General features: G+C 49.0%; 1 protein-coding gene across 5 annotated transcripts in view; it reads left to right on the plus strand.

Annotated features, from left to right (window-relative positions):
- The window catches only part of Atp11a (ATPase phospholipid transporting 11A), a 106,155-nt gene that overhangs the window by 57,276 nt on the left and 24,913 nt on the right, over positions 1 to 23,966 (plus strand). For all 5 annotated transcript variants that reach the window (XM_028766290.1, XM_028766295.1, XM_028766291.1 and 2 more), the window contains exons 6-17: positions 1,283 to 1,411; positions 3,478 to 3,581; positions 3,834 to 3,884; positions 6,536 to 6,600; positions 7,134 to 7,215; positions 8,242 to 8,392; positions 9,304 to 9,501; positions 12,149 to 12,322; positions 13,663 to 13,832; positions 15,835 to 15,906; positions 16,309 to 16,382; positions 19,270 to 19,373. In XM_028766290.1, coding sequence (XP_028622123.1) covers positions 1,283 to 1,411; positions 3,478 to 3,581; positions 3,834 to 3,884; positions 6,536 to 6,600; positions 7,134 to 7,215; positions 8,242 to 8,392; positions 9,304 to 9,501; positions 12,149 to 12,322; positions 13,663 to 13,832; positions 15,835 to 15,906; positions 16,309 to 16,382; positions 19,270 to 19,373 — 1,374 coding nt within the window. The remainder of the gene's footprint in view (positions 1 to 1,282; positions 1,412 to 3,477; positions 3,582 to 3,833; positions 3,885 to 6,535; positions 6,601 to 7,133; positions 7,216 to 8,241; positions 8,393 to 9,303; positions 9,502 to 12,148; positions 12,323 to 13,662; positions 13,833 to 15,834; positions 15,907 to 16,308; positions 16,383 to 19,269; positions 19,374 to 23,966) is intronic.

A 23,966-nucleotide genomic window follows, 5' to 3' on the forward strand; every position in this document is an offset into this window, starting at 1 on the left:
TTCCCTCCAGTTCCTCCCCACACTGTCTCCCCTGTCCCCAGACCCACCCCTCTTCCATTTCCCTCCAGTTCCTCCCCACACTGTCTCCCCTGTCTCCAGACCCACTCCTCCTCCATTTCCCTCCAGTTCCTCCCCTCACTGTCTCCGCTGTCCCCAGACCCACTCCTCCTCCATTTCCCTTCAGAAAGGGCAGGCCTCCCACACATATCAACAAACATGACACAATGATTAACTATGCTCTGCCTGGCCCTGGAGTCCAAGTGTGCTGCTAGGGCTTGTCTACTTTCTAATTTAATCTAATGTTTTCATTTACACTCCCTGCGTTTCTGTTGTTACTGTCTTAAGAGTGAAGTTAAGTCAGAGCTCCATTGTTAGCTGTCTTACTTTCCTCCTGCTTCTTGTACTCCTCTATTAGTGAAGGGTGTGTGTACTCAGGCATGTGCATATGTGTGGGTATGTGTGTATATATGTGAGTGCAGATGTTCATGTGTGTGTTCATGTGTGCGTGAACATGCATGTGTGTGCGTGTGCATGGTGTATGACATACTACATTAACTCAGCTCTCCGTGATTGGGATGACTGGACTGACTGCAGTTGGCTCCATCAGACACTCCTGTATTCTGGAACCCACCCTTCCTTTCCATTTAGTTTTTAGTTTAGCATTGTATTTGTCAGATCCCTTGTTATGATGAGACATGGGTTTCATGTAGTTTTCATGACTGTAAAGGGATCCCAGCTGTCCTAGAAATGCCTACACCGCTGAGGAAATAATGGAAGACACAAATCAAGGTGACTGGCTTAGTTAATGGTCACATATAGGCTAACTAACCTGCAGTTGAGCCTGCAGTTGAGCCATCTGTCGTTGTGACTACCAGGGCAGCTCAGTGATGGGCCAGTGAGAACTCTCAGAGTGAGCTTGGAAGACCCCTTTCTGATTGGAGCCCCCACCCCCAAGGCCTGCTTCATTCTCAAGCACTTTAACCCAGCATGAGCTCATCCTTCTTGGTCTGGATTAGTGATAATCTTGTTAGAGAGTTGTCTGGGTTTTCACTGCGACATGCTCTCCTGGTTCCCCTGGAGCTGCTCTGGTCCGCAGCTGGCCCACAGAGGCCCAGCAAAGCCTCATTACAGCAGAACACCTCCACATGGGTCTTTGGCAGAATCACATCTGTATCCTAAGGGACTGTGGTACAGGATACAGTAGGAGAGTGAATTCCAGCCCACAGTAAGCTGTCGCACAAAGGTCACTTCTAATTAACCATACTATCTTCATGTCTTGCAGGTTGGGGACATTGTCATGGTGAAGGAAGATGAGACCTTTCCCTGTGACCTGATCTTTCTCTCCAGCAACCGGGCAGATGGGACATGCCATGTCACCACAGCCAGCTTAGACGGAGAGTCGAGCCATAAAGTAATGTACCTAGATTTGGGGTGCAGCTCAGGGTCTCAGCCAGACTGACATCCTGGGGACAGACTAAGGATGTCTGTGCTCAGAGTCCACTCAGGGGTCCTCCCAGGGTCCTCCCCTCTGGCCCTTTCCCTTCCTTTTGCTCTTTCCCATTTTCACCTCTCTTCTCTCCTCCCTTAATGTTTGTGACAATGAAGGTCTGAGGTGAGCAGACACACCCACCATTACTCAGACTTAACAGATTGTTAGAACAACAGTGGTTTCACTTAGTAAAACCCTGTCTTTGCTGGTGATGATCGTGTTAGAGAACTGTCTGTGCAGAATTCTGCAGAGCGTGTCTGTTACGTCAGTGTCTTGTTACATTATCGAAAGACATTTCCAGGAACTATAATTAATTGTTTGAACTCCATATGGAATTCTACACTAGATTTAAAAACTTTGACAATTAGGTGAACAAAAAAATATACTGTTAATTCACAGGGTTGTCTTTTAACTTAAAAGTCTGGAAGGAGAAAGTTCTGTGAGATTTGAAAGCTGGCAAACTGGTGCTTCTGGCAGCGCCTCGGTGTCAGTCTCTGAGAACCTAGAACATTAGGAGTGATTCCTGCAGGTGCAGGCAGCCGTGCTGTGAGATGGGACACTTTGTCGTAGGGTTAGCGAAGCTGTGGTATCTCTGGGAGCTGTCTGTGGCACCGTTGTGTACAGGCCTGCAGTACCTCAGGAGATGGACTCAGTATCCTCCTTTAGGCACTACAAAGCAATGGTCTTGTGGGGAGACGCTCCTAGTGACTTCAGTTGCTGTACCTGGACAGGGCTCAGGGCTTTAACTGTAAGCCACTCCCCTCTGCTGGACAGAGCCTGCTCTGTGGCCCTGTCTGAGGGCAGGATTCCATTCCAGGGAGACTGTGACCACTCAGACAGAATGGCCCAGTGTCTGGATAGATCTGAGACCCAGGGGCTCAATTCTGTTCTGGGCAGTCCTTGCTGCATGCCGCACTTCTGTGCATTTGCACCATGCTCCTGGCTGTTCCTGGCATCATTTCTGTCCATTTGGTTTGGGCTGGAGTTAGGTGGAACCTTTCCTTGAAAGAACAGATTATGGGAAGGCTTCTGCTGACCTCAGGGAGTCTAATGCCAGTCACATGACTTCAGCTTGGCCTTTTGTCCTTTTGCCCTTTTGGGACTTTTTACATCTGTGAAAGGCTATCCAATCCCTGATTAGAAACCTCCCCCGGATTCTCAATGCACAGCAAGAGTTTGACCTACACAAATGGTGATGTAACCACCTGTACACTCGAGTCACATGGTGCCACGAATCCCAGCACTCACTATTAGAGCTGTAAGCAGAGACGAAGGGGCACTCTTCCTTCTGACAAGACCCTGATACACATCTGTGTTCCTGTGTTCTACTTCCTAGGTAAAGGAGATACATCCCCATGTTTACCTGTGCATGGTCCCACAGGTGCTAGCTAGGCTATATGGCCCTGGACAGCAACACATGCCAGCTGGCATCTGTCAGAAGTGTAGTTCTTGGGCCTCCTGCTCAGACTTACAACCCTGAGATCCGAAGGGAGACCTAACAGTAGTAGCCTAGCAGCCTCCTGGGGATTTGGATGCACTTAGTTCAGAGTTGAAGGACCTTGTTTAAACAGTTGAACAGCCTCAGAGAGCAGTGACAGGAGGACATTTGGTGGCAGAGTTTGGGAAATGAGACCAACTGTACTTCTAGCATCTCCTGGGAGCTACAGTTCTTTGTGTGAAAGAAGAGAAACACTGAGTGACTGACATCAAATGCCGGGTTTAAAGAAGTCCCGGGCTCGCCCCTCATCCTGCTAGTTTTAAGATGAGGATGCTGGGTAAGCATGGAGAGTCAGGGTTCCTGTCCTCCACCATGCGGAGCAACAGCTGAGTCTCATCTTCCCATGACCCTTTGCGTCCAGACTCACAGTAGGACATCCAGACTCACAGTAGGACCCATAGGACGTACTTGAAGATCAAATTCTGGATGGGTGCCAGAAGCCAGGTGCAGTGAGGTTCAGGGGGTGGCTCGTGTTTCCTCTCCTCTGCAGACTCACTACGCAGTGCAGGATACCAAGGGCTTCCACACAGAGGCGGATGTTGACAGCTTGCACGCCACCATTGAGTGTGAACAGCCACAGCCTGACCTCTACAAGTAAGCCAAGCACACTGACCAGGAAAGACCGGGTGCAGTGCTGGGAGGGTCACTCTGTGGTTGTAGACTAGCACCATGCCGACCTGCAGCTTCTCCAGAAGGAAGCCTCACTGTTCTTTATGTCTCTGTGTTAAGAAATGTCACGTAAGCCAGGGGAGAAGAAGCACAGAGAGTAAGAAGAGAACGTAGGAAGAGTGGGATGAGCAAGCTATGGTGCAGACTTAGTAATGAAGTGAGCTTTTCTCTTGACAGGTTTGTGGGGCGCATCAATGTTTACAACGACCTGAGCGACCCCGTAGTGAGGTGAGTGAGTCTCCTTGGAGTCCAGGCCTTTACCCTCTCCGTTGTTATAATAGAAGTTCACACGGGACGGGGTCCTGCCATGCTACTTAGTGTAGAAGGCGGGCCTGCCTCATAAGCCCATTCGCACATTTACTCTGGGGTTGGTCTGCGCATGTTGATGTGATGCGGATGCTGGGACCACACACATGACACCCCCAGTGTGGAGCCTCTCCAGCTGCGCCAGATCAGAAGCCTATAGCATGATTTTCAAGTGAGGGAAGGACCCAAACCAACTGTGAGCGGCACCCTCACAGGCTGTGAAATCCGAAGTTTCTAATACAGAGGTCTGTCTGACAGCAGACTAGCCTGTGCGTGGCCATTACTGGGTTGACATGCTCAGGGCTTCTTTCAGGCCCAACTAGGATGAGGGAACCTGGCTATCTGCAAGGAGGCACTGTGTGCTGGTTGGCCTCCTGCACCATCATCCGTGCCTCAGTGCCTGCAGTCAGGATGTGCGTCTGAGAGAGAGCAGACATCGGGCACTGATGTACCCGAGAGCCGGCCGGTGATTGGCCCTGGGAGCCACCTCACATGTCCCCATGTGCACACCACCTGCTGCCATGCTGCCCAGTGGAGAGCTCTGTACCTCAGGCTATTGCCTCTGCTATGCTTGATGAGGAAGGGTTTGGGTTCATTGCTTAGGAATTTGGCTTTCAGTAGGTTTTGAAGTTGACCTTTTCTTGAAGTTTAAGCAGTTTCCAAATTACTGATATCCTGGTATCATTCTATGCTAAAAGGAAACATTTGCCTAGAAGATTTCTTATGGGAGAAGTACCACGGAGTAACTAGTCACTAGAGTACCGTGTCTGGCCTGTCTCTCATGGGACTCAGGAAGGTGCTGCTTTAAGGGAACAGTCTGTTACTTCTTAGCTTGCGTTTTTAATGGTTGGTTTGTTTGTTTATGTTACTTTTTTGAGACTTTATCTTATAATTAGCTAGAGAGGCCTTGAACACCCGATCCTCCAGCCTCTGCCTCCCGAGTATTGGATCATAGTCTGGTGCCAGCAGCGGTCTTACCCTGCTTTTGTGGTAGCCATCCACCACCAGGTTAGTGTTAGTGGAAGGCCGGCTTGCAGGAGGGTGGAGGCATTGCTTCTGTTTTCAGAGAAGAGCTCCTCTCTGCGTTGGAGACTAGACTGTGGAGAGCTGATTGATGTCGGATGAAGGTACAAATGGAGGGTTTTCTCACTGCCCGTCAATGATCCAAGGAAGCCAGTACTGTGGCTCCTGAACTTCACACTGATACAAGGCTGTGGCCCAAAGCTGGAGACCATGGTCCTAATGCTCTGTATATTTTGATACTAGCTTTAGCTTAGCCTTTTACCATCGAAGTTGTTGAGCTTGTCATTTGGATTTTTAAGATGTTTATAAATATTTGGAGTAATGCAACCAGGAGGCAGACGTTTGCTTGTCTCAGCTCCCATCCAGATTCCCAGTCCACTCGGTCATATTTCCTCTTCCATCTGTCCACACTAGAAGCAGAGGATTCTGTCAAGTAAGTTATTTTTAGAGCTCTCAGGACCCATTTAAGGTGAGGCCATTTGTTTTCATTAACGCTTGTGACATGAATTATTGTCAGCAAGTTGCTAACAGAAGCCGACAGCCCTGCACAGGCAGCGGAGCTGTGCTGTCAGTGCCTGTCAGACCAAAAGGACTGCCACTTACCTGCTGACCACTCCATGAGGGGCTTGGGCAGCTTGCAGGTCCCCCGCATCCCCTGCTCCCCGCTGCCTCCTGCAGACTGCAGTCTGAACTACTGAGTGTGTAGTACTGTGTACAGTTGTTTCTCTCTGAAAGGGCAGATGAGTAAGCACATACGTTAAAGGCAAACAGGTTCTTCCTGGCACCATGGGTCACTGGGACACTAGCAGTGCTAGAATCTGTACATTTAGTTCACTCCTTTGAATTTTCCTTCACTGCTTGGAGGGAAGGCTTACAGCCAGCCACTCCCTGCAAATAATCTTTGCATGCTGAACTTCCATTACTGGGGCCCTGGAGTCCCAAATTCCCTTCAAACTCAAAAATGTGCTTACACCAAGTAAGAGTCTCCATGCCCTGAGGGTGGGAGAAAAAACGGCTGAAGGATGAGTGAAACTCAAAGTTTTAGCCTTTCTAGACCATTGTGAGGTCCCCAACCCAGCCACCTTCTCAGTGGAGCTGTGTTAGGAGAGGTTGCTGGCCCTGCCTTCAGGTTGCTTTTGTAGCAGATCTCGGTGACATTTCAGACATCCCCTGGTGTTACAGGTGACACAGATAGGGACCCCATCTGAGGGCTCTGTGGCCTCTGGTAGGGTGTCATTGAAACAGGCTCCTGGTTATTTGAGAGTAAGTTGGAGGTGACCTACTTCCTTGAAGCGTCTCCAGTGTCGCTGTGAAGCTTCAGTCCTCGAGAGTGGCAGGCCAGGAAACCAGAGGGCCAGATACAGTCCAGCAGACAGAGTCTCCACCTCAGAAAAGCCCAGTGTTTATGCAGATGGACTTTGGCAATCTTCAGTCTGAGCACACACACTTACACAGCTTCCTGTTGGGAAGATTGGGTTGATTTTCAGTCTTGCATAACCCCCGCCCGCCCTCCACTGCATCATACCAGTTCTGGTCTCCTTGTCTTCCAGGCCATTGGGATCAGAAAACCTGCTTCTCAGAGGAGCCACACTCAAAAACACCGAGAAGATCTTTGGTAAGTATTTTAATTTGTAAACCACTGGCAATCATTTCTAAAGTCCAGGCCACACTAAGCAAGCTAAACTCTTGCAACACCCTGAGAGGCCATAGAGGCCTTAAAGTACTGCCGATGTGGATTGGGTGCAGGAGCCACTTTTGCTCAGAGATAAGCAGTGTTGTGTAGCCTGACCCCGCAGAGCCAGCCTTTCAGTGAAGGCCACGGCTTATTAATGCGTGACTCAGGGCATGAGGCTGTGTCCCTGACCACGGCCACAGAGCACGAATGCAGGCAATTCCTCTAAGTCTGCACGTCACTGTTAGCACCTTCCATGGACAGTGCTAGTGCCTGTTCGGATGAACTGAAATACATTGCGCCCTCCTGCCAGATTACCCAGTGTGTTAATACTAAAGAGTCTAAAGTGCAGATTAGATCCTATGCAGGCAAAGTCGTAGTGTGAAGAGTGCAGCCAGCTCAGAACTCGCTCGCGGGTTATGTTAGACATGTGACCTGTCCATGCGGGCGGACATCACTGAGTCTTCTGCTTCCAGGTGTGGCTATCTACACAGGCATGGAGACCAAGATGGCCCTGAACTACCAGTCCAAGTCCCAGAAGAGATCTGCTGTGGAGAAGTAAGGCGACTCCCCTGCTGCCACCGCCCAGCCCTCACTGGCCCCTGTAGATAGAGTAGCATTCTCTGGGCTGACACTGTCCTTGGGGGCCACTCCTCCAGGACTGTGGCTGCTGACTCCAGAGCCCATCACTCTGGAGACCTGCTTCCTTTCCTCCTGATAAGGTGAACAGCCACACCCTCCTCTCTCTGCTAACACGCTACCTGCACTACCTGTAAGTCATTTCCCTGGGTCCGTTACAGATGCCCGTACCCCACTCACCCACTGATCCAGGCTAACCTCAGGTTAGGGCACTGTTGAGCGCTGGATCTGGGGGACTTGATGGGAGCCATGCATGTTCTGATGTGGTTTGACTGAGGCCACAGTGAGCAGAGTGGACACTGTCCTACAGACAATGCACAGGGACGTGACTTCTGAGAGAGTGGAGTCTGAGGTTGTGTCATCTCTGCCCCTTGTCAGAGTTGTCCTGTTTGAGGTCAGAGAGTGAGGCACCGGGAGCTCGTTAGTGACCATGTGTGGGGTGCTGGCAAGGGACTAGGGATGCTGTCCCTGGGCCTGTCTGCGCTGTGTGCCATGTGAAAATGGACCCTTCATCAGCCAGGACAACGCTCTGCATGGGCTTCAGAAACAGACCTGGAAAACAGAGCCTCTCCCCAAATCTGCCTCACCTTGATTCAGCCTCAGGCATTTCCAGCCTTGGGCCCTTCTCTGGGTTCACTCCAGAGTGATGATCACTAAGTTCTAAGTTCCTCTGGTGCTGCCTGATGGTCAGCGAAGCTGGTGCTGGCTGCTCCTGTTCTGTAAGCAGGGGAGTCCCCATGGTTCAGAGAGGCTCATCAGCCGCTTGGCAGCACGCAGCTGTTCTTCCCATCTTATGGCTCTGGTCCTGTGTCCTGAGCATTGGCAACAGCAGCTGCAATGAGCTGGAGTCTAGTCTCACCGGGTCAGACTGGACACTGCACGCTAGGGCATTGCTGGGTGAGGGAGGACCGGAGCAGCCACTGAAGGCTGGGCTCTCTCGTCTAGGTCAATGAATACATTCCTGATCGTGTACCTCTGCATCCTGGTGAGCAAGGCCCTGATCAACACGGTGCTGAAGTACGTGTGGCAGAGTGAGCCCTTCCGAGATGAGCCGTGGTACAACCAGAAGACTGAATCAGAACGCCAGAGGAATCTGGTAGGAGGCGTGTTCCTTGTGTAAGGAAGTGACCCTTAGGCCATTGTCACAAAAAGATGATGCCAGAAAACTACAGAGGTGAACTCGCTTCAGGCAGGATGGAGCCTTGGCAGAGCTAGGACAAGTGCCCTCTCTGGCACCTGGTGTAGGCAGGCGTGAACTGCCTGCTGTCTTGGGTTCTAGAACATACAAGTCTGGAAAGTAGTCCTTTCCACAGGAGATGTATAAGGACCAAAATCATGTTGATGTTTCCAAAACTCAGCATCCCACCATCCAGATAAATACTACTTTTATGATAACTAGATAAACAAAAGGCTCTGACCTCAGAGCAGGGCAGTGTGCACCAAGGGGTACTGAGGGGCTGTGTGCAGATGTAGCCCTGTGTGCAAGCACAGACCCTGCGTGAGACTGTGCTCCATCTGTCAGACTGTCTCTCCCTGGTGACTAAACTATACAGAAAGCCGTTCTGAGCTGAGTGTGGCAGTGCAGGCCTGTAATCCCAGAGCAAGGATGAAGGAAGTGGGGTGGGGGAATGTGATTTTTGAAGTCAAAATCACTGTATAGAAAGATCCCATCTTTTCATGAGCTTGGTGATTGTTATTTACAGAAGGACATCATGAACATCAAAAGTGGCCATTGGTCCCTACTTAGCATGGCTTCTCTGCATCCCTGACGGTATAGTTAGTATGAGCTCCTGTCCCAATCTCTTTGCAGAGACACCAGCCATTCAATTCCACTCTTGATCTTAACAAGACATGACGGGCAAGGAGCTGCAAGTTTCCCAGTAGCTCTTTGTCTTTGGGTTGGGAATACTCACCTTTGCTTATATGGCTAGGGTAATGGACGGCCTCTCTGGGTTTTCTGTCCTTGCTTGGTGACCTACAGCTTCCTTATGTAGCCAATGTTCCCAGTTCCTCAGGGCCTTCACTGACTTCCTGGCCTTCATGGTCCTCTTCAATTACATCATCCCGGTATCCATGTACGTCACCGTGGAGATGCAGAAGTTCCTTGGCTCCTACTTCATCACCTGGGATGAAGACATGTTTGATGAGGAGATGGGGGAAGGGCCTCTGGTCAACACCTCTGATCTCAATGAGGAGTTGGGACAGGTCAGTATGAGTTCTTAGCTCTGCAACCATCCACTTCGGCCTAGTGATCTGGGTTCTCTTTAGTAACTGGTAGTTCATCTGGTCACACCTTCAGCGTGTGGATGTACTGCAGTGAAAGTCAGAAGCAGGAGTAGCAGTGGACGTGCATTGGTACTTTACTCTTTTCCCCTGAGTGCATGTTGTTAACCTGAGCTACATAACAGTGTGGTTTTATGAAACGTGACAATGTGAAGAGCCGATTGCATTAGCTGATTAGAGTAACCGAGTCCTTGGGCTTTCTTGCTTATTCTGGGCCTTGCAGTTGAACGAGGGTGGGGCCCAGTGAGGCTGCTGGCCCAGCACTTGCTTTCAGGTACTGCTTTATTTTTTTATATATGACATTTTGTAAGTAGACAAGCAAACAGAAACCTAAGGCAGTTTTCTGGGGTGGGCTGCTACAGAGTTAATGGGTGCACGGTCTGCAGAACCATGGCTCCGTTAGCTCAGGATTGGGGTGTCGGGGTGCATAGAATAAATAAGTAGCAGAGACCTGCCTATCCAGACTGATGCAGAATGAGACGACAGATGTGTGGCCACAGTCACACCACCTGGGTTGGCCATCCAGGGACCTAGCCTGGGAGGACAGGGCCGATGCACATAGCTGGTGCTCTGTGTTCTATATGAAGCCACAGGGTCCCACAGAGTAAGATGGCTGATAAGCACCCACATCTGTGACCGCAGGCCTCGGAATGGCTGCATAGGAAAGAATGTTCCAGAAAGGCTCGTCGCTCCCTCTCATCCACCTCAAAGGGAGCCTCTGACCTCTTCCCAGCCATATGTCATGGGAAGGGCCATTCGGCAAATGGCAGTTGGTTAAATAATTCATGTTGAACTGGACACTGCAGTCTGCCCTATGGTTGCCTGGCAATACCATGTAAACAGTCTGTAGACTGACAGGCAGAGGTCCCCGCGTGCTGTGGGGAAGCACTTGTTACTGAAGAGGATACTGTCAAGGCTCCAGCTTTCTGACAATTCCACTAGGAGATTTCCTGTGCCGCCTCCTGTGTGCTGTGTGTGGTCTGTCTGAGGAAGTGCTGTGTAAGAGGAATGCCAAGGGATGCCCTGGGACAGGATGTCTCTCCCAGCCTAGAATACCTCACAGAATTTGACTCTGTCCTGTCCTGAGCAAGGCAGCCTGGGTTCAGTAAACTGGGCCACTGAGTCAAAACCAGCTGGTAAATACACAAAGCAGTGGCTTCCCCAGCTGCCCAGTGAATATGGGTGAGCATGCCTCTCAGTTTACACAGCAGAGCAAGATGGCAGTTCTGTCTGTGAAATAGGAGGTGCCCACCACCAGTGTCTGTGTGTGAAGCAGAGATGACTGCCTTCCATGTCCACCTCACACAGCGGCTTCGTGCAGTTCCCCATGTGACCTCCCACCCCTGTGATGTCAGCAGAAGCCCAGAGTTTGTTGGTAGGGCAGCATACAACCACTTGTAATTCCAGCCCCCAGAGATCCAACACCCTCTTCTGGCTTCCACGGGCACCTGAACTCATGTGTGCACACCCATACATACACACCCATATATATACACACACACATATATACACAGAAGGATTTTTTTGTTTGTTTTGTTTTTTCTTTTGTCTAAAAACAGTTTTTAAACCTTTGATTTAAAACTGGGTAAGAGTTGATGTCAGGATCAACCAAGGTCCCGTCCAGTGCCTGGCATAACTAAGACCTAACAAATGTCCATTGTAATCTTCTGTTACCATAGTCACAGACCCTAGAAATCCGCTACCTGCTGTGTCCTTAGGGATGTGGCCTGCATACCCTCCCTGGCTGGATGACCTGGAGGATGTTTCCCATGGGCTTTGGGCTTGTGTTTAAACGGCAGGTTTGTCTTAAATACAGTCTCAGCACAGCCATGCTCTGAGTTTGTGGTTTATTTGTTAAAGCTAAGCACATGGCTGGGAGGGCATTTTCTGTGGGGTTTCTAAGAGCGTGTTCCTGGGAAGACTCTTCATAGAGCACAGGATCTGGCTGTCCCGTCTGTACCCCTACCCCCATTCATTCCTACACTAAACCCATCTCAGCCACCCCGAGCTGTGGGAATGGCTGGCCCTTCCTTTCCTCTGGTCAGTGATCCATGATGGGTGTATGTCCTGTGATTCACCTTCATTTAGAGTTTAAAGCTGGAGGTGCCATCAGCACTTCATGGTCTTCTTTCTGAAGTGTTCTGCCCTTTTCCTTCTGTGTATCCTATCCTCCAAACCTCTTTTCTTGAAAACTTCGACCTCTCAGACTCCTAGAGAACGTTCCTCCTTTGCCTCTCTGTGCTGTCTTGCTTAAGGAGAGTCAGGACCTCCCCTCATCCTGCTCTTTACAGATCCACGGAGCCCTGGTTCCCTGGAGGACAAGGTCCACAGGGCCACTTTCTAGTGTTTCATATCTGTCACCGGTGTGAGGCCTCTTCCCTTCAAACTGTCCCTGTCTGGACCCACACCTGACACTGGATCTGACCTGTCTGGACCCATACCCGACACTGGATCTGACCTGTCTGGACAGACTCTCAGAAGTCCCTGTCCCACTAGGATTGTGATAGACTTGGGCCAAGATGTGTCACCTGCCTAAGTGAGTCTTAACTTGGATATGTGGTGCCTTCAGGTGGAGTACATCTTCACTGACAAGACAGGCACCCTGACAGAGAACAACATGGCCTTCAAGGAGTGCTGCATCGAGGGCCACGTCTACGTACCCCATGTCATCTGCAATGGGCAGGTCCTTCCCGACTCTTCTGGCATTGACATGATCGATTCTTCCCCAGGTGTCTGTGGAAGGGTACGTTGCAGGTCCTCAGGGTGGAGGGTGTGGCTCTGCCACATGACCAGGGATACAAGTATCTGGGCTGCTTTGACTCACAGAAGCGGCCCTTTCATTTGGACAATACAACAGGTCCCCTGAAGGACTCTGATGAGGTCATGTTTGAATCCACTGTGATGCTGTGTCCCCTACTAAGGGGCAGGAGGTCTTGACAGTGATTCTTGTGCTAGAACTGACCTGGAAAACAAAAACAAAAAAACAGGGCAAGTGGAGCAGGCAGTGTGCTAAAAGTAATGTGAACATACACAGTCTGTATGTGTACAAAGCCACATGTGCGTGCAAATGTGTGCACACACACACCTAGACGTACACATGTATTCACATGCCCACAGATACATGTATACATATGCTGTGCTTGTGTACACATGTGCAGGGCACATACACTAGTGCTCAAGTCATCGTGTCCCTGGGGAGGGTTCATGCCAGCCCCTGTTATGCAGAGACTAAGGGATACGTCATGACTACAGAGCCTGAGGGGTCCGCGGAGAGCCAGAGAGAGTATTAAGGACGGATGAGCTGATCACAGACCACTGGCTCCTTCAGTGTGAACTCCTATTGGTATCTTTTCTCATGAAGGAGTGGATGCCCTGCAGCCATTCTGAGACCTTCCAGCAGCATCACACCTCCTGTCCCCACCCCAATTCCCATGGACCACATTAGTTGTCGGGGAAGCCTACCCTTGGCCACCATGCTGCCCAGCTACTGGGGACCTCAGAGTATTCTAACTCTGACTGCAGGGTGCAGCCAGTACTGAGTAAGCTGAGCTCAGATCTGGGTCAGCCTACTGCGACCTCATGTACAATAATTCAGCTCTAGCACAGGACTCCTAGCTTCTGCATCCAGGGCTATGTTACAGCTGAGCCTCAGGCCGCAGGCACACAGCTAGGGGTTTAGTCATGTGGAGTGCAGGGTACTTGGCTGGTAGCAGACTGACACTGCCAGGCAGGTCATGTGGCCAGGAACAAGAGAGTGGAGTGTTCGGGAGTGAGTGTGCCAACTGTATAGGTGACACATTTTCCCCATGACATGGCCATTCCTGAGTGTGCTTGTTCCTTGGAGTGTCACAATGAACAAAACCCTTTCAGTCTTCACTGCCTGTTAGCACTTATATGAGTTGCTATGGCAACTCTGGAGCATGAAGGAGTCACATGTGCTTCTCCTTTGCAACCACTGAGACAAACTAAAAGCAGTTCACCCCAGGAGGCTTTGCCTCTGCTCTGCAGGCCTGTCCAGGCTCTTGTCTTGTTCACAGTCTTCCCATTGCAGGAGGAGGTGTTACAGTGTCCCTGTCTCTGCAGGAACGGGAGGAGCTGTTTTTCAGGGCTATCTGCCTGTGCCACACTGTGCAAGTGAAAGATGACCATTGTGGGGATGATGTTGATGGTCCCCAGAAATCTCCAGATGCAAAATCCTGTGTGTACATATCGTCTTCGCCTGATGAGGTTGCACTGGTCGAAGGTGTGCAGAGGTGAGTCAGGATACTGGGTCTAGCTCTCTCAGAGAGTGTTGGGGTAACAAGTCTGCAACCCAACTCAAGACTTGTTCTGGAAACTCCTGTTTTGCACCCCCCTGTGACCTCAGGTTGCTTGCACCCTTTGTAGAAGTGGCCTTCCTGGCTAGCAGCTCAAGCCCTTGTTGCTGTGTTTCCTGAGCTTGCAGCCGTCTACATGGAGCCCTGTCCCCAAACCCTGCCGTTGAGCCTAAGACACCCAGGCTGGCTATCTCAGCTCTCCCTGTCACCTGGACTGGGCTGGATCTGAGGCTCTCCCTGCCTTGGCTTTTTCTCTGGGCTGGATCATTCCATCCTAGATGTTACACTAACGAGGGGTCTCCCTGGAGTTCTTTCTGCTTGCGTCAGGTGTGGCATGTTAAATAGATACTTAGAAGAACGCTCCAGATGTGCCACAGTTTCAGGTTGGGGGCATCTCTAAGGCTCTCGCTCACAATTCTTATGGAAGAGTAAACCCCTGGTGCCCCCTCTTTGCTGCATTAACATGTATAGCTCCCCAGACTAAGGACAGTGGGAGAGCCTTCTTGTACCTTTTGGGGGAGCACTGGGTTGTGACTAAGCTAATCTGCTTTTCCTACACAGCTTGGGAAGTTGCAGAGATGTGTGAATGAAGTTACCCTCACTAGGTGTCCAAGACGCCCCAACACACACATACACACATAGCTTTTGAGCTAGGTTTGGGAACATTGATAGCAGTGGTTCTCAACCTGAGTCTCGACTCCTTGGAGGGGGGTCATATACCAAAAATTCTGAATATCAGCTATTTATATTATAATTCTTTTTTTTTTTTTTTTTCGAGACAGGGTTTCTCTGTGTAGCCCTGGCTGTCCTGGAACTCACTCTGTAGACCAGGCTGGCCTCGAACTCAGAAATCCGCCTGCCTCTGCCTCCCGAGTGCTGGGATTAAAGGCGTGCGCCACCACCACCCGGCTTATATTATAATTCTTAACAATAGCAAAATTAGAGTTATGAAGAAGCAACAAAGATAATTTTATGGTTGGGAGTCACCACAAGATGAGGAACTGTGTGAAAGGACCAAAGTGTTAGGAAGGGTGAGAACCACTGGTTTAGAGTGAAGCTGTGGGCGCTGCAGGAGTAAAAGTCTGTCCCGCCATCACTGTCAACACCTTTCTGTCAGCTGAGGCCAGCTCTCATTGGAGCAAGTGGCTGCCAGCACTTGCCTGGCATTGGACTGGGGTGTACTCTGTCCCACCTTTTGTTAAAGCTGCTCAAGACCAGGCCTTCTTCACTGTCCTGTAGGTGCCTGTGCCTGGAAGGGTGGGGCAGTATCACTATGAAGAGCCGCCATGGTCCCGTGTCCTGCCACATAGCTAGGTTGACCAAGGGCAGACTGTCTTCGCTGCATAATTTATAAAACAGAAATAAAACAGACCAAGGATAGATTTCTCACAGTTTGGAAGCTGGGCGGTCATGTCAAGGCACCGGCATCCCAGAGGGTTTCTTGCTGTGCCCTAAAATGATGGTAGCATAGAGAGAGGAGGAGAGGGCAGGATTACTCTATGTATGTGGAGCCCTCTCCTGTGGTGGCCATATTAGTCATTTCACGGGAGGTGATGTGTTCCTGCCCAACCACTCCTGACACTTTCCCAGGGTCCACTTTCCAGCTCAGTGGTTTTGGTGACTGTTCACACTGTGGAGGAGCGACCCTGATCAGCTACCAAAATTTGGCTAGGAGCAGGGAATGCGGTTTGCAGACTGCTGGGGCTGGCCTCCCACCAGCTATCAGCACCCACAGATGGCACCTCATCACCATAGGGGTGCATACTCTTGGGTCATTGTCTGAGGTGGCAAATGAATCCGAACTCCTGTGTCCTGAGCAACCTGTCTCTCTGAAAGTATTTCCTCTACAAGAAAGTCTGTCTCCATGTGAGATAAAAACCCCATGGAGGACTCTTGTCCAGATGTCAGACAAGCACTGGCTTTGCCTTCTCTGTTGCAGGCTTGGTTTCACATACCTGAGACTGAAGGACAATTACATGGAAATCCTGAACAGGGAGAATGACATAGAGAGGTGAGAAGCCGTCTGCATGCAATGCCACGGGAGAAGAAGGGAATGAGGCTCCCAGGCCCTGTGTGAGAGGCAGGTCTGCCTACCACTGTGCTTCAGAGACCATGACTGTGCTGGCTGTGCCCCAGTGGGTCTGCCTGAGAGGTTTGCAGACATGGTAGGAGAGTCGTGTATTCCAAATGAGACATAGATAGATATTATGACTCTTCTGGGAAGAGTCAGAGCTGGACTGACCTGTGACCACTCTTAAGCACTAATCCCAGCACGAGGCTAGAGGTGGACATTCTGTGAGGGCCAGAACATCCCAGGGGGCCCACACACAGTATGGACGGGCCCCAGAGAGAGGCGGAAATGCCTCCTTCCTGCTGTGGCATCAGAGACTAATGTGTCTCACTTCTGTTTCAGATTTGAATTGCTGGAAGTGCTGACCTTTGACTCTGTGCGGAGGAGAATGAGCGTGATTGTAAAATCTACTACAGGTACAGCTTCTAACATGACATGTTGGTGGTTAGTGTGACTGTGAAATCTACAGATACAGCTTCTAACATGACATGGCGGTGGTTAACATGACTGAAATTTACTACAGGTACAGCAGTGGTTATGTTCTGATGGTGAATTCTTCTGGATAATTAAAGGTTTAGGACATAAGAATGATTTATCCCATGTGTATGTGTGTGCGTGTGTGTGCGTACATTCATATTGTGTTTGTGTGTAGGCCAAAGGTCAACCTTGGGTCTCATTCTCCAGGCATTGCCCCCTCTTTTTTTTGTTTGCTAATTGTAGACATGTTCCCTCACTGACTGGAATTCACCAAGTAGGCTAGCCGGACTAGCCAGGAAGCCCTAGAAATCCTCCTGTCCCTGTCTCTCCAGCACTGAATTTGCAAATGCATGCTACCCTGCCTAGCTGTTTTTCTACATGGGCTCTGGGAATTGAACCCAGGTCTTCATACTTTCAAGGAAGACTCTACCACCTGAGCTACCTCCCCCTCTCCGTTTATCCCACTTTCTAAAAGACAGGTAAACTCTATAACAACAACCTTGGAAAGGAGTAAGTACAGGCTGGCCTCCATAAACACTTCATCACCTAAGCACGTCCTGCACTTCGCTCCACACGCATCTAAAAAACAGCTCGTGTTTTAATTGTATTTAAGGACACACAGTATGAGTTTGCAGGTATTTCTGTACTAGAATTTAGAATACTAACTAATGACCCTGAGTTCTTGGCTGTCTGGTTGCTGTGACATTGGATCTTTATTTGGAAGCTGGACATTCTGGTTTGTGGTTCGAGTGTGGGTGGTGAAGGAGTGGGCACAGTGGGGCCCCTTGACCAGGGGATTCCGGTTGACCTTGACACGTGATCTCCATGTGAGTGGACACTTGCCTCTTTCCCACCATGCAGCACTGGGTCAGCTCCTTCCCTGGCAGCGTCTTGTCTAGAAGGCCTTGAGTTAGTCTCATGTCATCCTCTCCAGAGGAATCCCCACAACAGCAGACATGCGTCTCATCCCCTCCCGTCCCTCACAGTGGGCTGACTGCTCCCCAGCACTCACAGGACTCCGGTGTCAGAGCCTGCGCTGTGGGTGTGTCCCCAGTCCGTGCCACCCATCTCCTTGCCTCCCGGTGGACTATTTGTCCAGCCGTGTTTCCCCCTCCTGGATCATGGTGTGAAGTGGCAGCCCCTCCCCCTAGAATGCCTTCCTAGACACTCCAGGTGTCCACAGCATTCAACTGGGAGCTGCCTCGTATTCTTCCTACCTAGTGCGGATGGTCCCTCCTGGGAGGCCCCATCTCTTCTGCACCTTTCAGGAGATGTTGAACAACAGTCAAGTTTGTTGCCAGTGTTTCCTGTGTAGGCATCTTCAGCATTAATACTTCCCACAGTTTGGAAATAGCACAAGTGGGTGTCTGTCAAATAGTTGTGCCTTTTAAATTGATCCCAGTCTTTACCCCAGAATTGTGTCCTTCTTCCCTCTCCAGACAGTTCTGGATTGAGTCTCCACACACTTCCAAGCATCTTCAGTGTTGGGGGCTTAGGAGCCTGTCTCTATAAGGGATCTGGGTATCCTACCTTCCTGGAAACATAAACCATGTCCTTTTTCAGCTTTGCTGCCGTTGGGATGCACAATGGTGTTTTCTTTTCTGTTGTTGTTGTTGTTATTATTATTATTATCTATTATTATGGCTTTTTGAGACAGTGTTTCTCCATGTAGCACTAGCTGTCCTGGAATTCACATTGAGACCATGCTAGCCTCAAATTTAGGGACATGCCTGTCTCTCCCTACTGGGATTAAAGATGTACACCACCACTTCCGGTTTACTGTGATGTTTCTGTAGCTAGACCCAAACGTTCTATTCAGCAAGAAGCTGCATACAGTGCAGGCGTGAGATTGCATAGCTGCTGAGCAAGATGACCCAGTGTGGGCCTAGCTCGTGTTTCACAGAGCAGGGTAGCTGAGGGTTGGACTTGAGACATTGCAGAGCATGTGGACTGAGCAGGCCACATCAGAGCTGGCTTCTCAATGCCTCCACCGAGTCTTTGCTGTCTGTTAATGTCTCTGACCTGGAAGGAGAAATTTCTCTGTGTTGAGAAAAGGAGCACGAATATCCAGCACAAAGGTGCTCAGAGCCCTGAGGACAAGACTAGAGATGTGCTGGACGGTAGAGTGTCCCATGACCCTTGTGATACAAAGGACGGGTTGTCCATGGAATTCCCATGACCCTTGTGATACAAAGGACGGGTTGTCCATGGAATTCCCATGACACTTGTGATACAAAGGATGGGTTGTCCATGGAAGACCCACTTTCAGGAGGAATCACACTGTCACCTTCTGGTATTTCATGATGTTTGAACACTCCCTTCCAGTCAGCAGCACATCCTTGCTCTGTTATGCTCACTCAACCCTAGTGCCAGGAAGTTTTTTGCTTCTCACTGGGAGTCTGAGCATCCAGAGCCCTGCTTGTTCCAAGGCAATAGGAATCAAACGAGGCCAGCGTGTTCCATGGATCATACTTCTTTTCGGTCTTAATGTATTAACCACCCCTTTGTGATGGCCTTTAAAATGGTCTCCACACTGGACTTGCTTGCTTTCATTAAGAAAAGAACTTGAAAAGCTGGAGAGATGGCTCAGCGGTTAAGAGCACGGACTGCTCTTCCAGAGGTCCTGAATTCAATTCCTAGCAACCACATGGTGGCTCACAACCGTCTATAATGAGATCTGATGCCCTCTTCTGGTGTGTCTGAAGACAGCGACAATGTACTCATGTACATAAACAAATCAGTCTTTTAAAAAAAGAAAAAAGAAAAATAAATTTGTCTCCCCATGTAGTAATTAAATTCAACATTATTTTCCCACTCATTTTCCAGGGGAAATTTATCTGTTCTGCAAAGGAGCAGATTCTTCAATATTTCCCCGAGTGATCGAAGGCAAAGTGGACCAGGTCCGGTCTCGAGTGGAGCGCAATGCAGTGGTAAGTCCCTCTCTCTTCTGCAGACCACGGTTTCCGACTCTCCCCTGAGCCTCAGTGCTTTCTGACATTACCTTGCCTTCTTGTTTGCTGACTAGTAATGAGAAGCCATCCTCTAGTTTATGCTGGAGGCTGTTCTCCTGCTGAGGCAGTTTCCGTCTGTCCCCCAGCACTGAGGAGCCAGAAAGACCCCATGGCTGGAATTAGATGGCCTTCTGCCTAATCTGTAAATCTAGGCTATGCTATATAGACATTCCAGATACAGTGCTCTCACATTCCCTCAGAAGCAGTCCCTGTAGGGAGGGTGCCACAAAAGGCAGGCACTGAACTTCATTGAACTTACTAGGGCAAACTTTTTGAATTCCTGATGTTAAGTCTAATTTCAAATGGGCACATTGGGGATTCTGGCCCCTTCTGCCAAGGGCCACCCCCAGAACTGGAGACACATTTTGTGGTAAAGAGCACACTGCCATAGTCCATGCTTCATTTGTTCTGGAAAGTTCTCTCTCACCTGAGAATCATTTTCCTTAAAAGAAGTAATATGTTAATTATGATTCAAGTATACCTTTTTTAAAGGTTTTATTGAGCTATCATCAGTAAACATTAATGTGTTCATATTGAAGATAAAAAATAGGTTAAGTTTTGGTTTATACTTGTAGAAACATTGCTGCCACAGTGTCCCAGGAACCTTTGCATTCCCTCCTGCCAACTCTCCCACCGTGCACCACTGTTTGCTATCACTGTGGATGAGGTCTTACCTTCTGTAATGTTCTTGTTCAGTAGAATCCCAGATCCACTTTTCACCAGGCTCTCTCAGAACACACACCCTTTCTGAGAGTCATCGGCATGGGTGTTCATTACAGCATGGTGTTCCTTTTCTTCTGAGCAACCCAGTTGTCTGATGCCCAACTTCATCATTTGTTCACCAATCAATGGACATTTGAGACCAGATGCCACCGTGGGTCCTGGTTAGACGGCCCCCTTTCCATGGGAGCCTCCTTGCCATGGCTGTGCTAGCTTTCTGTGTTCATCTTTCTTCTTTGTTGTTTTCCCATGGATGAAGTTTGGTTGTGGTCCCTGTGTAGTAATGCTCGTACTTTTTCTGTCCAGGACTCTGAAGTGTGGTCTGTGGCTTTTACCAAGATTGGAAAGTTTTCAGAAGTGCATTTGCAATGATATGTGTCCTGTCCGCCTGCCTCGTAACTTGTCTACCAGAACTGGCTAGTTGGTCCCTGTCATGTGGACTCCATCCCACATGCTGGTCACAATTGTGAACTTTCCCCATGGGCTGCTAGATCTTTCACACCTCCTGTAGATGTAAAATTCAATCAGAGCTGTGGTCGAACTCCTCAGAAACCGCCTGTTCCTTCTCGCTGTGACTTCATATTGTTTGCTGGATTTGCAACAGTGCTCTCTCTGCCTGGGGCCCTTGGGGATGCTGGGAATATGCTGTCTGTCATGCTGTCTGTCGGCCTCTTGATGGCTTATGCCTGGCCTCTGGGCCTGTCCATCCATTGTCCTCTTCCAGATCCTTCAGGGACATTTGTTTGTTACAGCATCTGCCTTAGTTAGGGTTTCTGTTGTTGTGGCAAAACACTTTGACCAAAAATAACTTGGGAAAGAAAGGTTCACTAAGGCTTACGTGCACCCCAGGGATGCCCCACTCACAATGGGCCAGTGATGCCTCAGAACTGACAGGTAGAGACCCATCCTTCTCATTGTGTGATCCCTTCCTCCTCAGAGCGACTTTCTTTCCTTATAAGCAGCACAAATCAAGAACTAAAACAGATGGGAAAGTACGCATCAGTCATAATACTTATTATGTAAAAATGTTAATATGAAAGTGTTCACAGCTGTCATATCACCACACAGAATCCAGAAGCACATTGACAGTAGACAGAGTAGACGCTCATTGGACTCCAGAAACAGATCCTTTCGTACGTGTATCGCACTCACACAGTCAGACTAGTGGACCATTGAGAAAAATGGTCCTTGGTCAGTCACCCTGAGATACAGAGAAGGGGCCTGCCAAAAATCAATGTCTACACTTAATTTTGAAATAACAGAGAAAATGAGTAGGTGAATGTTTTCTTAATATAACAAAATACATCCTGCCACCAAAGGCAGCGTGAGTATCAGTGGGGAGCATTGGGGACATCCTCATCGGTGCTGCCACAGAGCAAGGGAGCTTTCAGGCCTCAGTCACTAATTCAGAACATGCCCCAGAAGCTTGCCTACATGCCACTCCAAAGGATTTTATCAGGTGCGATTCCCTCTTCCCAGATACATCTAGGTTTGTGTCAAGGTGACCAAACCCAACCAGGACAGCATCCCTCAGACTGTCCTAGAATTGTTAGACCCATCCTGCAGCTCAGCCCAGGAGGTACTCAGTCAGCGAACTGAGCAACCACTTTAAACAACTGAAGCTTTATACAAGTAAAGACAGTTGTAGGTCATGCTGAGAGGGCCATTGTTTCCTTCAAACCCAGTTTCTCCTTCACTCGCTTGTTTTGGTATGTTTAATCACAATTAAGAAATTGATGTCAAATGTACGATTTTGAAGACTTTACCCTCTATTTTTTCTTAGAACGTTTTAGTTTTAGCTGTTAAATTTACGGCATTGATCTTATTTTATGTGTGGTGTGAAGGAAACTGACTTACTTTTTGTTAAGTGGGTGTCATTTTTTGAATCCTGTTGTTGAATGGCTGTTCTGTTTTGCTTTGTTTTCCCTGTTAAATGATCTTGTTTCTCTTGTTAAATCATCTGGCCAGATGTTCCAGGACTTGTTTGCGGTCTCAGTTCTGTCCTGCTCCACTCTCTCTCGCTTTCTCTGCCAGTTCTGTGCAGCTTGCTTTACTGCCACGTGCTAGTAAGCTCTGGAACAAAAGTGTCAATGCATGGCCAGCTTATTCTTATCTAAATCTGCTGTGCTGTTCTGCATACCTTGGCATTCCCCGTGAGTTCCTGAGAGATGGCCATCAGGCATTCCTCAGATCACAAGACTCCACAGATGGTTTGAGTAGTGTTGTCACTTAACAAGGAGAAATGTCATAATCCACAGAAACCGATGGGTTCTGTTATTTGACTCTTCTACGATTTCTTCAGTATGTAGTTTTCAGTGTGTTAGTGTTTTTCCTCCATGGGTACATACATTCCTGAATATTTTCTTTCTGATGCAGTTATGGGTACAATTTTCTTAATGTTCTTCCCAAGGTGAGTGTGGGATCGTGTGAGATGCACCTGGCCTGTCTGTGCTGATGCCACGGCTGCACCATTGCAGTGGTCATTTAATACCTCAGACTTCATGCAAGGTGGGCTGTGTGTTCTTTAGAACGTCTGCCTGTAAGAACTGGTCCTCTGACAGGGTTTGTGATGCTGAGTTGTGTTCAGCCTAAATGCAAAGGCAAGGCTCTGCTGCCCCTTGCCCTGAGCAGTCCCGGGGAGACACTGTGAGGACACTGTTGTTCCTGCGGTCTTCAGATGTTTCCTCTGCATCTGTACGGAGCATCACATAGGTCTTCACCTGATGACATCACATGTTACATTAACCCATGGCCTATGCTGAGTCAGTCTGTCACTCAGGGACGAGTCCTGTTCATGGCATTTGATCCTTTTGTGGCTGTTGGGTTCCACTGGCTAGTGTGTTGCCCAGGATTGCTTTCTCGGTATTTATAGGGTAAGCACTAAGTATGACTGTGTTTCGTACGGCTTGGTAGTGTTTTATACAGGACATTTTGTCATGCTTAGCAAGAGTCTTGTACATGCCAGCACTCCTATGTCACCACAGTAGAAAGTCCGAAATACCTGTACAAACAAAGGCCTCTTCACGTCTGAAAGCTTGACTTACTGCTCACAACACCCTACATTCTAGACAATTCTAGATCATTCTTTTAGAGACTCGTCCTGTCTGACGATCCTCTGACTTGTTAATGAAGCAATGTACTTTGCCTTTGTGCCCCTTCCTCCCTCTTGAGAGAGAACTGTTAACCAGTCGGGTATATCCCTCACACCAGTTAGGAGAGCTGAGAAAGAAAGCTGTCACCTGAAGAGCTGAGAGAAGTGCTGACAACACAGGAAACAGGTTTTAAAATCTGAAGCCCAGAGTTTGAGATGCTTGCCTGGGAAGCCTACGAGTATTATACTGTGTGCGTGGATTCGGGTGAAGGAGCAGGAGACACCCAAAGAAACTCCACCAGGGGCTGCCACCCGGTGACAGTTTGCTGTGCCTTGGCAGGAGGGAAGCACAGTGGCAGGCCGTGCATTACACATGTTCCACATGTGTTAGAGCCCCACATTCCTAAGGCTTATTTTAGTCTCCCCTGTACCCAGCATGAGGATGAATAACCTTGCAGTCTTCCATCTCCCAACTTCAAAAATATTACTACCACAACACTGCAAATTATTATCTCTTAAAAGCTAAATTGGATTCTGTATCTGTTTACAAAATCAAACAGAATCTGTTTACAGTTCTATAGAGCACATGACTGTCCGTATGGACCAGGCATCACAGGTTACAGCTCTACAGAGCACATGACTGTCCATATAGAGCAGGCATCACAGGTTACAGTTCTACAGAGTACATGACTGTCCGTATG

This window comes from Grammomys surdaster, unplaced genomic scaffold (assembly GCF_004785775.1).
Source record: "Grammomys surdaster isolate TR1022 unplaced genomic scaffold, NIH_TR_1.0 167, whole genome shotgun sequence".
In the NCBI taxonomy this organism is placed as follows: domain Eukaryota; kingdom Metazoa; phylum Chordata; class Mammalia; order Rodentia; family Muridae; genus Grammomys; species Grammomys surdaster.